Source organism: Cicer arietinum, chromosome 4, assembly GCF_000331145.2.
Source record: "Cicer arietinum cultivar CDC Frontier isolate Library 1 chromosome 4, Cicar.CDCFrontier_v2.0, whole genome shotgun sequence".
Taxonomy (NCBI): domain Eukaryota; kingdom Viridiplantae; phylum Streptophyta; class Magnoliopsida; order Fabales; family Fabaceae; genus Cicer; species Cicer arietinum.
Window position 1 is genome coordinate 15,453,890 of NC_021163.2, and position 14,231 is coordinate 15,468,120.

A 14,231-nucleotide genomic window follows, 5' to 3' on the forward strand; every position below is an offset into this window, starting at 1 on the left:
ATTATTATTATATTATTTCTAATTAAAAAATATAATTTATATTTTTAAAAATCATTATTATAATTGTTAAAAATTATTATTACAAATAAAATTTATTTGTTATAATTAAATTAAAAGAAAAAACACCTAAAATCCAAAATCCTAAACAAATCAAAATCAAAAGGATTCACTCAAGAACCCTAAAACCATTCTGAACCCTAAAATGAAGAACCCTAAAACCATTCTGAATCCATCACTGATTCGTTCGCGTTCATCACTGATTCGTTCGCGTTCGCGTTCGCACTGGATTGTTTGCGTTCGCACTAGATCGTTCGCGTTCGCACTGGATCGTTCGCGTTCGTGTGCGTTTTCAATCGTTGTGTTCATGTTCGTTTTCTGGATCGTTTTCATCACTGAGTCGCTTTCTGGATCGTTTGTTCATCTGTCGTTTTCATCAGTGATAAAATGGCGAGTGGAGGTCATTTCAAGTTCTCTCCATCTTCAGATAGGAAAGAAGATACAAAGTTTTGTGCTAGGTATGTTATTTTAGGGTTTTCGCTTTGTTTTATTATTAACATTATTAAACTCTGTATTTGAACTTTGATTTTAGGGCCAAAAGTTTTTCTCTACACTGTTAACAGAACTCAATGCCTTTATGCGTTTTTAATAATGTGGTCCATGTGTTTTTAATAATGTGGTCCATGCCTTTATGACTGATTTATTCAATGATTTGTTTTGTGTAGGCCAACTTCAGTCCACAGAGTTAGGTTAAGAATTAACCATTGGGGTAGTTTTGTAAACCACCCAGTGAAGATGTACGTTTGTGCCCAAGTGGATGAGATGAATTGGTCTTGGGATGTAGACTTAATGTCTCACATGCAAATTACTAAAATGGTCAAAAGTTTAGGATATATGAGTTTTAAACACTTGTGGTACCAGCATCCGATGTACTCATTTACACGTGGACTTAGACCTCTCAACAATGACGAGGATGTATTAAAGTTTGCTGAAGATGTCAAAGGGTTCAACGTAATTGACGTCTTTGTGGAACACTGTATAGATAATCCTGAAACTGAACCAGATCAACCAGATTCTGAACCACTTCAACCAGATCAACCTGAACCTGAAGCTGTTCAACTTGAATCTGAAGCTGTTCAACCTGAATCTGAAGCAGTTCAAACTGAAGAAGATAAATCAGAATCTGAACCAGTTCAAACTGAACCAGATCAACCACAATCTGAACCTGTTGAACCTGAATCAGAAGCAGTCCATGGTGAAGATTATCTGAGTGAAGAAGATGAAGATTATGTTGCTAACTCAGATGATGACGATGATGATATGGGTGAGTTATATGACGATGAGGATTGGGACTGGATTTCTGAAATACCAACTGAGATCTTTGTTAATGTTGGTGATGAAAATTCATTTGAAAGACATGAAAACCCAAGAGGAAATCCAAGGCCTAGTTTTGCAACTGATTTTGAAGAAAATGATGTGAATTCTGATGATTTGGATACTTCAACCAAATCATCAGAATTTAATCAACCTAAATTTAGAAAATGAAGTGAAGTTGATGAAGAGAATGTTAGGAAATTTCCTAAATTTAATCAACCTGAAAATGGTGATGAAGTAAGGTTTGAGTTGGGCCTAAAGTTCAATACAAAAGAGCAGGTTAAGAATGCTGTTAAAGATTTTGCAATGGAGACTAAGAAAAACTTGTATTTCAAAAAGAATGATGGAAAGAGAATTATTGTTAGGTGTGAGCCAGAATGTCCATTTTACATGAGGATCAGTAAGAGGACTTCAAATGAATATTGGCAATTAGTGAGTTTCACAGAGGATCATACATGTAATAGGAGGGCAAAAAATAAACAAGCTAAGACTGAATGGCTTGCCAAGAAATTCGTTCCTATGTTGAGACATACACCTGAAATGAAACCCAATGGATTGATTGTTGAGGCGCTTGATAAATGGGGTGTGAAGTTGTCTAAATACCAAGCATATAGAGCCAAAGTAAGAGCCATAGAAATGATTCAAGGTGCTCAAAGGGAGCAATATGCACATTTGAGAGAATATGCTGATGAACTTAGGAGATCAAATCCAAACTCTACGGTTATTATTAAGTGTGGTATGTCTGACATTGGACCAGTATTTGAGAGAATATATGTATGTTTGGAGGCTTGTAAGGCTGCATTTGCTAATACATGCAGGCCTTTAATTGGGTTGGATGCTTGTTTCTTGAAGGGAGAATATGGCGGTCAATTAATAGCCGCAGTAGGTAAAGATGGGAATAATCAAATGATTCCCATTGCATATGCAGTTGTTGAAGCAGAAACAAAAGACTCATGGCAATGGTTTCTGGATCTTTTACTGGAGGACCTCAACAATGTTCAGCAAAAGCAATATGCATTCATTTCAGATCAACAAAAGGTATGTGTGCTGAAGTCTATGCTGAATAATCTGTTTTTAAGCAATCTGTTTAAGCAATCTGTTTTTAATGAATTTGTTTGTAAATAATATGTTTCAGGGATTGGTACCGGCCATTGCCAACATTGGGGCCCATGTGGAACACCGATTATGTGTTAAACACTTGTATGGGAATTGGAAAAAAAAGTATCCTGGAGGACATATGAAAGAGCTTCTTTGGTTGGCAGCAAGAGCTACTGTGGTCCAGGATTGGGAGAAAGCAATGCAAAAAATTAAGGCAATCAATGAAGATGCATGGAAAGACATGATGCAACTTCCACCATCTATGTGGACTAGGTCAGCATTTCGCACTGATACACAATGTGACCTTCAAGTAAACAACATGTGTGAGGCTTTCAACATGGCTGTATTGGAGTATAGAGATAAGCCTATCATAACATTACTTGAAGGTTTGAAATATTACAGAAAAGGCAAAAAGAGCAGTTGGGTGTTGGTTCGCAACTTGGCATGGAGATGATGATTTTAACTTGTTTAGTGTCACAAATGGTGTAGATACTTATACGGTAAATCTACACACAAAAACTTGTGCTTGTCGTAAGTGGGATTTGACTGGTATTCCGTGTTGCCATGCTCTTGTTTGCATATGGCATAACAAAGCTGATCCAGAATCGTAAGTTTCACCTTATTATAGGTATAAAACTTGATTTTAACTGCATTATTGGTATTCTGCATTATTGATGTTCAGTTCTAGTTCTGTTCAATTTTGTTCTGGTTCTGGTTTTATTCTTGTGCTTGTTCTGGTTGTGGTTTTATTCTTGTTTTTGTTCTGGTTCTGGTTTTATTCTTGTGCTTGTTCTGGTTGTGGTTTTATTCTTGTGCTTGTTCTGGTTTTTTTCTGCTAGTTCAATTCTGGTTCTAGTTTAAATTGTTCTAGTTGTGCTTGGTATTCTGCATTATTGATGTTCTGGTTCTGCTTGTTCTAGTTCAGTTTATAGTTCTGATTTAGTTTAGAGTTCTGCTTGTTCTGGTTCTGCTGGTTCTGCATTATTATGTGCTGCTTGTTCTGGTTCTGCATTATTTTGTGCTGCTTGTTCTGGTTCTGTTTGTTCTGGTTCTGCATTATTCTGTGCTGCTTGTTCTAGTTCTGCTTGTTCTGGTTCTGCATTATTCAGTGCTGCTTGTTCTGGTTCTGCATTATTCTGTGTTGCTTGTTCTGGTTCTGCATTATTCTGTGCTGCTTGTTCTGGTTCTGCATTATTCTGTGCTGCTTGTTTTGGTTCTGCATTATTCTGTGCGGCTTGTTCTGGTTCTGCTTGTTCTGGTTCTGCATTATTCTGTGCTGCTTGTTCTGGTTCTACTTGTTCTGGTTCTGCATTATTCTGTGCTGCTTGTTCTGGTTCTGCATTATTATGTGCATTATTCTGATGGTTCTGTGCTGGTTCTGATGGTTCAGTTTAGATTTGATGGTTCTGTTTTGGTTTAGTTCTGGTTTACTTTGTTCTAATTTTGTTGTAGTTTGGTTCTGGTTCAACCGCATGCTTTATTTTGTTCTAACTTTGTTTTGCCCTGCAATTTGGTTTTGGTTTTGTTGTGGTTTAGTTTTTTTGACATGTTTTTGGTTCTTTAAATAGGAAAACAAACTTCTTGACATGTTACTCTTACATTATAATGCCATCAAATGGACCAAAATTTTGGCATTCATCATCACAATTTTTTGTCACATTATCTTTCTTCTTGAATTCATCAATCCTTTTCATCAAAGACATAATAACTTCTTTTGCACGTTCTGTCATTGGCTCATCAAACCAATCAAAAAAATTGCAAGATTTTTTACCCTGTAACTAAACATAACAACAACAAAAATTCCAGAATACGTAAGCAATACAGAAAACAAATTTAAATAAATAAATTCCAGAATTTTGATAAATAGTTTACCTTATAAAATCCACAACCATGAAACCTTTGACCTGGATTTTCAGCCGTCCAAGAAGTACACAAAGGAGATTCAAGTCCACACAAACATTCTCTTCTTCTAATTCTCAAATGAGAATTGTTGCTTGTAACTGAATACGAATGACAAGACATTCTTTTCCCAAAAAAATAGAGAACAAGAGAAGAAACAACGAAATACAAACGAAGAAGAAACGAAACACAAACACGAACACAGGACGAACACCAATACGAAGACGATGAAGAAGAAGAAACACAGGACGAACACCAACACAGGACGAAACACAAACACGAACAGAGGACGAAAACCAACACGGGACACGAAGACGGTGACCAACAATGAAGAAGAAGACGAAATCGGAATCTGTTTAAGATGAAGAAATCGAAATCGGAATCGATTTGAGAGCTTTTGTTGAATTGGGGTTGTTTGTTGAACGATATGCTTCTGGTTCAATTTAGGGTTCATTTTCTTTTAATTTAATTATAACAAATAAATTTTATTTGTAATAATAATTTTTAACAATTATAATAATGATTTTTAAAAATATAAATTATATTTTTTAATTAGAAATAATATAATAATAAGTTTATTCCACGTATGCGTCTGTCACGTTAGCTTTTTATTGACACGTCATTAAAAAAATGACAACTCATCATGATTTGGACTCAAATTCTGTTTGGGGGACTAAAACTGCGGAGAAACAAAATGGGGGGGACTACTTTCAATTTTCACCTACAATAGGGGACCAAAAGTGCAATTAAGCCTTAATTTTATTACATTACCAATAAAAACTATTTTTAATAAGAAATTTTTTATTTGTTTTTAAAATTTATCTTTAAAGCAAAAATGTTGTATAAATTGAACTCTTAATTTGGATTCGCATGCGGTGCTTCACTTTTTAAGAACCCAGCACTTATGTTCCTGTAGTATCATTATATCACTAGGGTGTTTATATCCAAATTGATTATAGATAAAACTGCAAATTGATTTAAAAAATCAAAAACTCAAAAAATTGAATATTATTAGATATTTTAGATGTTGTTTTGTAAAAAGGACACAGACCAGATCAGATTTTAAAATCCAATCAAATCAAATTGCATACATAAATTTTAATATTTATATATTTTTTATTAGTATAATATAATATATTATATATATTTTATTATTATTTTTTTAATAATATTTTACTAGTTTAATTTCATTAATATTTTTTATATTTAAAACATAACAATTATTTTAATTTTGTAATGTTAAATATTAATATTATATATTATTTTTTGAATCAAACCTATTATTTTACTCGTAGATAAAATTAATTCAAAAGTTAAATTAAATATAAAAAGTAGCACGCGTAATGAAACCTATAACTAACAACAACAACAAAATTGGAATTGAATAACTAACAAAACTTTGGAGTATAAGAGTTCACTTTTTTAGTTTTATTCATACAGTTTTAAAGGCAGAAGATTAAAAAATGTATTTTGAAAAGTAAAAACCGACGCAATGTTTGTCGCCTAGCAGTCAAATAAGGCGGTATGTTGATTATTGTTTTCCGAAGTACAGCTAAGAATATTTATTAGTCTTGATTCTCAAAATCTTGGATCATGACTAATAACGAAATTAAAATAAAAGATTATTATGATTCCATCAACAAAAAAACTTGTTATTAGTCACAAAACAATCAACAAACCTATCAAATAATTGTGCTTTACTGATTTAACAACAACAATCAGCAAATGGTAATTGTTTCTCTCAGATGGAAAAAATGCGGAGGAGAAGATATAAATGGAATACCAAGTGTTATTATAGGGTATTTTTTCTTTCAATTTTATTATTTATTTCAAATCATATATTCTTTATCCAATAATTGTATGTTTTATCAAAAAAAAAACATTGTACATACAAACACTAACGTGTATATCTCCACGCCACATGCAATCAGTAATAATGAACTCCCAAGATATGCAATCAGTAATAATGAACTCCCAAGATGGGCACCTTCATGGCCTTGCATTATCCACATCATTAATTTATACATTATGATGTGTACATTACATTGATAGAAAAAAATAACACTCAACAATGACTAAAGTTAATTCACTAAATACTTAGATAAAAAATTCACTTTTATATATTAGTGATAGGTCCTTTAAACCAACGTCTACCGCTGATTATCCAGTAAGAAAGTATAAGAAGGAGTAAACATCCAACAGCAACAGGTGTGTAGTTAAGTGTCTCAATGGTTATTGGATATGAAACAGGCAATGAGAATAATACAGAGATAGTCACCACCCAAAGAACTGCAATCCAACCAACAATGATTCCGTAAGAACCCAAATTGAAAGGCCCTGCAACAAAACGTTTTCGTGCCAAAGTCACCCTAAAGAAGATTGGCAGTGCATAAGCAATATATAATCCAATAGTTGCTATGGACACCATGGCCTCAAATGCCACTATGCTTCCAAGAGACTGCATGCAATAATAGAGTTTGAATTGAGTTAGAACAATAAAATACTGATATGATTGAACAATGGTTAATGTGGATTAGGTTGAGCTATGAACTTGCCTACAAGAACATCACAAATGACAACAACAGCAGGCCTAATTATGCATGTACTTTAAAGCATCTTAGTAATGTGGAGTTCAAGCGAGAAGTTAGTAAAGTTTAACTAAGAGTTATTTCAGTCAGGATTCGAACTTGAATTTTTTTTTGAATGATTCGACCTTTACGAAAACTCATTAAACATTTAAGTTCAACCACTTACTCTGGGAAGCAATATTTTAGAGAAGCCAAAACGCCTGTTAAGTTCAACAATTTGATCATTGCCGCTCTACTTAAAAGATACGGGAAGATCTAATCAAATCTTAATTGGTTCCTTTTCCTTGTCACCAAATAAAATAAGAATCGTAGTTTTCCATTTTTCAACATATAATAGAAGTTAAACACTTAAATTTGCAGCTTACTAAAAACGATATCTGATGATGATAAAGTACAAACCGTTAGTGCCATGCAAAATGATATTAAAACGGAAAGCCACACTGCATATATGGGGATCTCCTGCTTGTTTACTTGATGCCACAATGATGACAATGGCATGGCCCCATCTCTTGAAAAAGCATAAGCCATCCTGTACAAAATTTAAGCATCATATAAGTAACTTTACAGATTTAATCCCTCTCAAATGGAAAACTCACTAAGAGTAGGTACAGTTACCTTGAATTGCTGGTAACTGAACTCATACCACAGAAAAATATTGCAACAGCAACAATTCCCAAGCAAATAATGCCACCAACTCCATGGCCATATCTTCTCTTAAATGCAAGATAAAACACTTCGGCAATGGCATATCCACCAGCCTCATTATTTTCACTCAAGAGGTAAGGGATGTCAGTAACAGCAAAGGTAATTCCTAGAATGTAACCCCATCCAACAATAATAGATATCCCAACAGCACTGATTATTCCTTTTGGTCCATTTATATCAGCATCCTTAGTTTCTTCTGTCTGAAAATATAAGTTTACATTAAAACAGAGAATCTTAATCTAAATCATTTAGTAACTATTCAATGTGTTTGGTCCTATGGTGGTGAAAATTGATTTTGAAAGTTGTTTTTAGTTAAAAGTAAAATGTTTTATATTTGGATATGCTCACGTGAAAGCGAGTTGAACGATAAACTTGAGTGTAAAAATCATGTTTGGATGCAAAAGCTACAAGTCATAACGTTAAGTTAGAATTAATTCTAGAGGAAAAATCAATTCTAATCAAGAGCTCCCAAACATAGCTAAATCGATTTTAAGTCTTTAAAATCACTTTTGGTTCTCCCATAATCAATCTAAACCTACACGAAATGAATGTCAAAAAAAGAAAATTTCTAAAAGCTTTCCGTGATGACAAATTATGAGAAAAGAGAGAAAAAAGTAGAAAGAATATTATACCATATGAGCTGATGCATCATATCCTGTTAGGGTGTACTGACTCATTAGAAGTCCCAAGAGAAATATATAGGGTTTACTATTGATTCCTTCCCCATTGTCACTATTGAAATGAGTGAAAACAAACTTGGCACTGGCTCTTTCCGTTGCAACAGATGGAATGATAATCATAAGCACACAAACACCTAAAACGTTGTCCATTCCAATTAGAGATTCCAAAAGGCTTACCTCAAAGTACTGAACTTAGAAAAGAAAGCATAAAAAGGAGGTTTCTTTGTACCTAGAACATTCCAGAAAGCAGCCACCTGTCCTAAGAATGATAACAATGATATTGGAAGACTGTTTATTATACCATGTAGGAGCAAAATTCCACCATGGATAGCAATAGTTACATATTTAGATCCTTCATAACCACCACCATTTTTTCCACCAGTACTAAGAAGAATAATAACCTGAATGAGCTGTGCAAGTGAAAAATCTACACTTGTTGTCACTGCCCACTGCAAATGGAAAAGAAATCAAAAGTTATTAATGTAGATTGAGCTATTAGAAATCTACATCCCACACAAGTTTGACCTTGCAGTGAAAAGTGAAGAATGTTGAAATTCGAGAATAATTATCTTCATAAGAATACCTGGCCAACAATATTGAACCTGCCAAACAAACAGAGAAACCATCCAACACAAAATCAGTGATATGACTGAAGAAAAGCAAATATAGCAGTGTGTCTTGTTATTAGGCTTGACACCCTAATTAACCTATAAAGCTTCATTTTCAACATATAGTCATCAAGGAGAGCTACATAATTGTTTGAATTACATTATAAATTTAGGCTTAACAGTAAAAAGAGAAGAAATGCTTTAATGTTAGGTGTCACATGATTAACTATAACGGTCAATCTTGCAAGTGGACTTAACAGAAGTTCCATCTTGTTGTTGATCTTATGATTATACTACTGAATAAATAAATCTAAAAAATATAGTTCAAATTGTTGTTGAAAATGTTGTGGACGTTTTTACTCAGCAGACATACTGAAGTATAAAGTCAACTTGAAAATCGCTAATGAAAAATCTTGAGAACAGGGGAGATTTCTTTATCATTATCTTTCTATGACAAATTTAGGTATCAATAATATCAATTTTTAGTTAGCAGAGTGATTCATCCACTGCACACATTAATGGGGCAACTGCATGTTACAATATTCAAATATCTATTTTCTGGACTAAAAGATTACACGATTCCTTTTTTTCCTATCTTAGTTTAAAAACAAAACTTGCTATCATACCATAGAAAGTCTTCTATCAACCAATATCTACTCCCACTACCTTTCAAACCGTCCAAATCTTAACCATTAATTTATAAGATATTCTTTATGTTGCTCAAAGTTCACAAAGTCTGAGTTGCTTTAACAGAATGCATGGTATATCAAAATATTTAAGATCAATCAGGCCCACATAAGATCCTTGCATAAACTTCAAAATTTCATGCTCATAAACAGTAGTTGGTTGTTACGGAAATTATAACATGGCATACACGCTATAGAAAAAATTACTCATCATTTAATGAGACCTCCTCCCCCTCTATGTACAAAGTCATCAGTCTGGCTATTTCTTGAATTATGCATTCAGCATGGTTTTAGATGAAATGTTAACAAGATACTATAATGTGATAGTGATATGGTACATAAAATAAAAAAGAAACGGGCACTCCAAAGATTGCACCTAAAACAGAGGCCTTTTTATATAGATTAAAAAAATTAGATTAAGGGAGACACATCCCGTACAAGTTCAGGAAAACCATCAACCTCATTAAGGATTTACAATAGAATTAACGTATAACCATTGTAGAATTTCAGACTTAACCCAAGTTACAACAGGTGTGAACAAAAGATTCAACCATCTGTGTCCACTGCATTTGTTTTTGTTTTTTTCCAAATATAAATAATATAGTCCAAACACCCATGTTTTTCAATTTCCAAAGAGAGGCATTTACTCTTCCATTGAATACTATATTGAGTAATTCAAGAGTGAATAGACCATAAAAGATATTACTGTGATATGTACAAGTTGGTCCACCAAGGGATGAGTTTATTGGCAAATTAACAATTCCGGTATGGTAAACTCTTTCGCTAGTTTACCACTGCAATCACCAATTCCTATAATGGAAACAGAACTAAAAAAACACAAGAAATATCTTCCAGGGATAAAATTGAACATCTAATCTAATTAGTAGGAGGAAGAAATAGCAAAACTCTAAATAGAATGATAGTAGGTGAATACTATCAAGCACCAACTACTAATGTAGTAGTATTAGATAAAAACACCATATTTGAGGTGTCTCTGTCCCTTACGGAACACTAATAATTAGAAATTAATCCAAAACCATTGATATGAATATCGACAAGAAAAAAAAATGTACGAGATTTCTATGACAGGTCAACAATTTGAATATGCCAAAGGGAATACAGCTTGGATATGACTTATGAGACACGTGATAATCTATTTGTCTACTATCTATCCAATTAGGGGTGGAAAAAAGAATACACAGTGTGTGTGTGAGAGAGAGAGATATATCTGCTATAGTGTGAGAATGCTACAATTGGAGATTTTTTTTTAAATTTGTTGTTGGATATTCCAAATTGCTGTGCAGAACATTAAGGTTATATCAAGGAAAATCATTGCCACTATTATGAATGGTGTTTTGATCCTATGAATTGTATACCCAGAATTTGATTAAAAGAAAGCTTGAAAGATAGACAATTTCTCATGTAAGCTTCGTGATTAAAAGATACAAACGAGAGAGTTACACATGTGAACACTAACAAGTGATTAACAACCAATACAACTAGCTAATTGAATCGGTAACTAACAAATACTGACAACTAAAAGAGTTAAAAAAAAACTAATTCTCTTAATAAATCACTGTACATATTACATTTATATTTGAGACATATAATGCAGACCAACTAATTATTTTCTCCCCTTGTTGATATTAGTAGTTTAAAACTATACATCAGAAAACCTTTAGGGTGGGAAAATGTTTCATATAATCTACGTTGAAACAATGCTTGAAAATAGTTTACAGTATTATTTGTCTTCGTGACTAAGACATAGTACTATACTCCAAAAACGTCTAGGATGGAAAAGTATCTCATATAGTCTACATTGGAGCAATGCTTGAAAATAGTACGAATCTCTAACAATAACAAATGATATTTCTCATAAGTAGAAGTTCATAGTATCACTCGTCCTTCCAACTGTCAAAGTGACTCAATCAGGGCCAATTTCTCAAAAAAACAAGAAAAATATATATTGTACTAAAAACACAACTTATGCTTGTTTGCTTTTATTTTTGTCAAATTAACATTGTTCATAATCTTAGCATTAAGAATGTGGAGAACCCGGAACACCTACATAAAGTTGGCAATATTGGTTATAATTTTATTTGTAAAAATCACATTTATACTCAAAAACTACAAATCTTAGTTTGAAGTTAAATCAATTATGGAGACAAAATGAATTCTATTGGAGAACAATAAAAAATGTCAAAATCAATTTTACATCTCCAAAATCAACATAAACATATGCCAAACGATTTTCAAGTAGCACATGGGACACACTTTTCACCATAAATCACATGGAACACGGCTATACTATATAGTATAAAATTCAAATAGGCCTAGTTAATTAGTGACAACCAAATGAAAAATAATTGAAATAGTACTAGGTAGTTGTTGTAATGAAAAGGAGGTAGGTAGAACGTACCAGCCAGTAATCCAGGATGCAAAGGGTGCCCAATTAGGACCAGCAAGCTTAGCACTCCAATAGTAAAGACCACCAGAAGTTGGATATGATGAACAAATTTCAGCCATTGAAAGCGAAACAAACATGGTGAAAAAAGAAGCAATAATCCATCCATATACGAGCGAAACAGGACCACCATAGGTCAAACCGGTGTTGTAAAGTGTGGTTACTCCAGTCAACACTGATATTATTGAAAACGAAAACGCAAAATTTGATAGAACCCTGAAAATCGTAGTAGAAAAATGAATAAAGAGTGAAATGAAATGGAAATGGAAAATGAAATTGAAATGAAATAGTAGTAGTAGTAGTTTACGAAAGGTCACGCTTGAGTTCTTGTTTGTAACCGAGTTCGTTAAGACGAGCATGGCCAGAATCGTGTGAAATATTATTGTTATTATTATTGTTATAACCGTTTGTATTCAGTTTTGTGGCTGAACCCATTGTTTTTGTTTTTTTTTTTTTGAAAAATAATATTGAAGGAACAAGCAGGGGAAGAGGGAGAGAATATGCGAAATGAATGAGACGTTTGTTTGCGTAACTGTGGAAGAGATTTGTCGTCTCGCATTAGTATATAATATATTACACAAGCAAGCATGTGCTTCCCTACTTCTTGGCCGGGCACTTTCTAAAGTCTTAACCTTCTCAGTATTATTCCAACACTACTTTATTATTATTATTATTTTATTAATTAATTAGTCTTCAACTTCTTGTTCATTCATGTCATTCTTAAATTGTTTTTTGTTTGTTCTAAGTTCAATTGGTTTATTCACTAAAAACAAAGAAATTTAAATTGGTTTTATAAAATGTAAATTTTAGGTGTGGGTAACTTAACTACAACTAATTAAAATTAAAATGAGAGATGTATTTCACTAATTAATATGTCTAATCTAAAATTATAGAAAAAATAAGTTAATAGAGCACGCATTACTAATTTTAATTAGTTGTGGTTAATTTATTTACAATTTTTGAAAGTCGGCAAATATCTCATCTTTATTAAACGTCGTGATATGTCATGGTAGTGCCAGATCTCTACCCACGTACATACATGACTTTATAACTTACTACCTCTGAGTCCTATATAATTAATAAGAAGGAAAAACAAAAATCATTAATGTTAACGGAACATTAAATATATAAATTTTTAATTTATTTAAATAATTTTTAATTTATTTTAAATATAATATTATATGGAATTCTCTTCGAAAATGGTAGAATCTATATCAAATATGTTCATTTCTATTGAATTTTGAATACAAATATAAAATATATAGATAATAAATACATCTTGAAATGTGTAATTTTTTTTAATAAAGACTATAGTAGTAATCAAACACTTTCTTATAAATGATGTCAGAGGTAGTATACTGGTAATATTTACAAAATAAATAAAGATAAGTCATTTTATATTTTTTACATAAAAAGAAGGATTAATTTCTATTTTCGTCTTTGTAATATTTATGAAATATAATCTCTATCTTTATTCTGATTTTAGTCATTGTAAAATTAAATTAAATTTTATCTCTCTAATATTAGATTTTTCATTTTTATCTTTTATTTAACTTTGTTCATGTGAATTTGTTGACATAGTATGCTGAGATGGATTATTTTATGTTTATTTTTATTTTATGTGATATTTAAAACTAATAAACAATTTTTAAAAACACTAATTAATTGGCTGAAATTAAATAAATAAAAAATTTAATTAGAAAGTGATGAAAAAGAAGAGGGTTATGATCATTTATAAAAGAAAAGAGGGTTACTTATTATATTCATTTTCTCCTCTTTTTCACATTACAACTATTTGCTGTCAAATTTCACGTTACAACTATTCATTTTCTCCTCTTTTTATTAAAAAAAATACACACATTTAATGTATAACACAACTTAAATATATTCAATGGAGATAACATATGAGAAATTAAATAAAATAATATTTAATTGCCTTCATTGGCATAATATTAATTATATGACTTGAATTTTATAACTATTGCATAAAAATATTATTAAAAAAATAAGAAAAAAAAGTTGAAATTGTACGACAAAGACATCTATACTAAGATTAAATGAGACATATTTTATTATGTAGTAATTTCTCAAAAGTTGTCTTTTCTCGTGTATTTGACAATAAATTTCATTAT

General features: G+C 31.9%; 1 protein-coding gene across 1 annotated transcript; it reads right to left on the reverse strand.

Moving 5' to 3' along the window:
* Positions 1–6,320: 6,320 nt before the first annotated feature.
* Positions 6,321–12,644, reverse strand: LOC101506300 (amino-acid permease BAT1-like). The gene is made up of 8 exons (XM_004496968.4): positions 12,407–12,644; positions 12,055–12,315; positions 8,925–8,943; positions 8,571–8,790; positions 8,294–8,475; positions 7,572–7,861; positions 7,356–7,485; positions 6,321–6,826 (listed from the first exon to the last, which is right to left on the reverse strand). The coding sequence occupies exons 1-8, from the start codon at positions 12,532–12,534 to the stop codon at positions 6,485–6,487; spliced, it is 1,572 nt and encodes a 523-aa protein (XP_004497025.1). The 5' UTR covers positions 12,535–12,644; the 3' UTR covers positions 6,321–6,484.
* Positions 12,645–14,231: the final 1,587 nt, after the last annotated feature.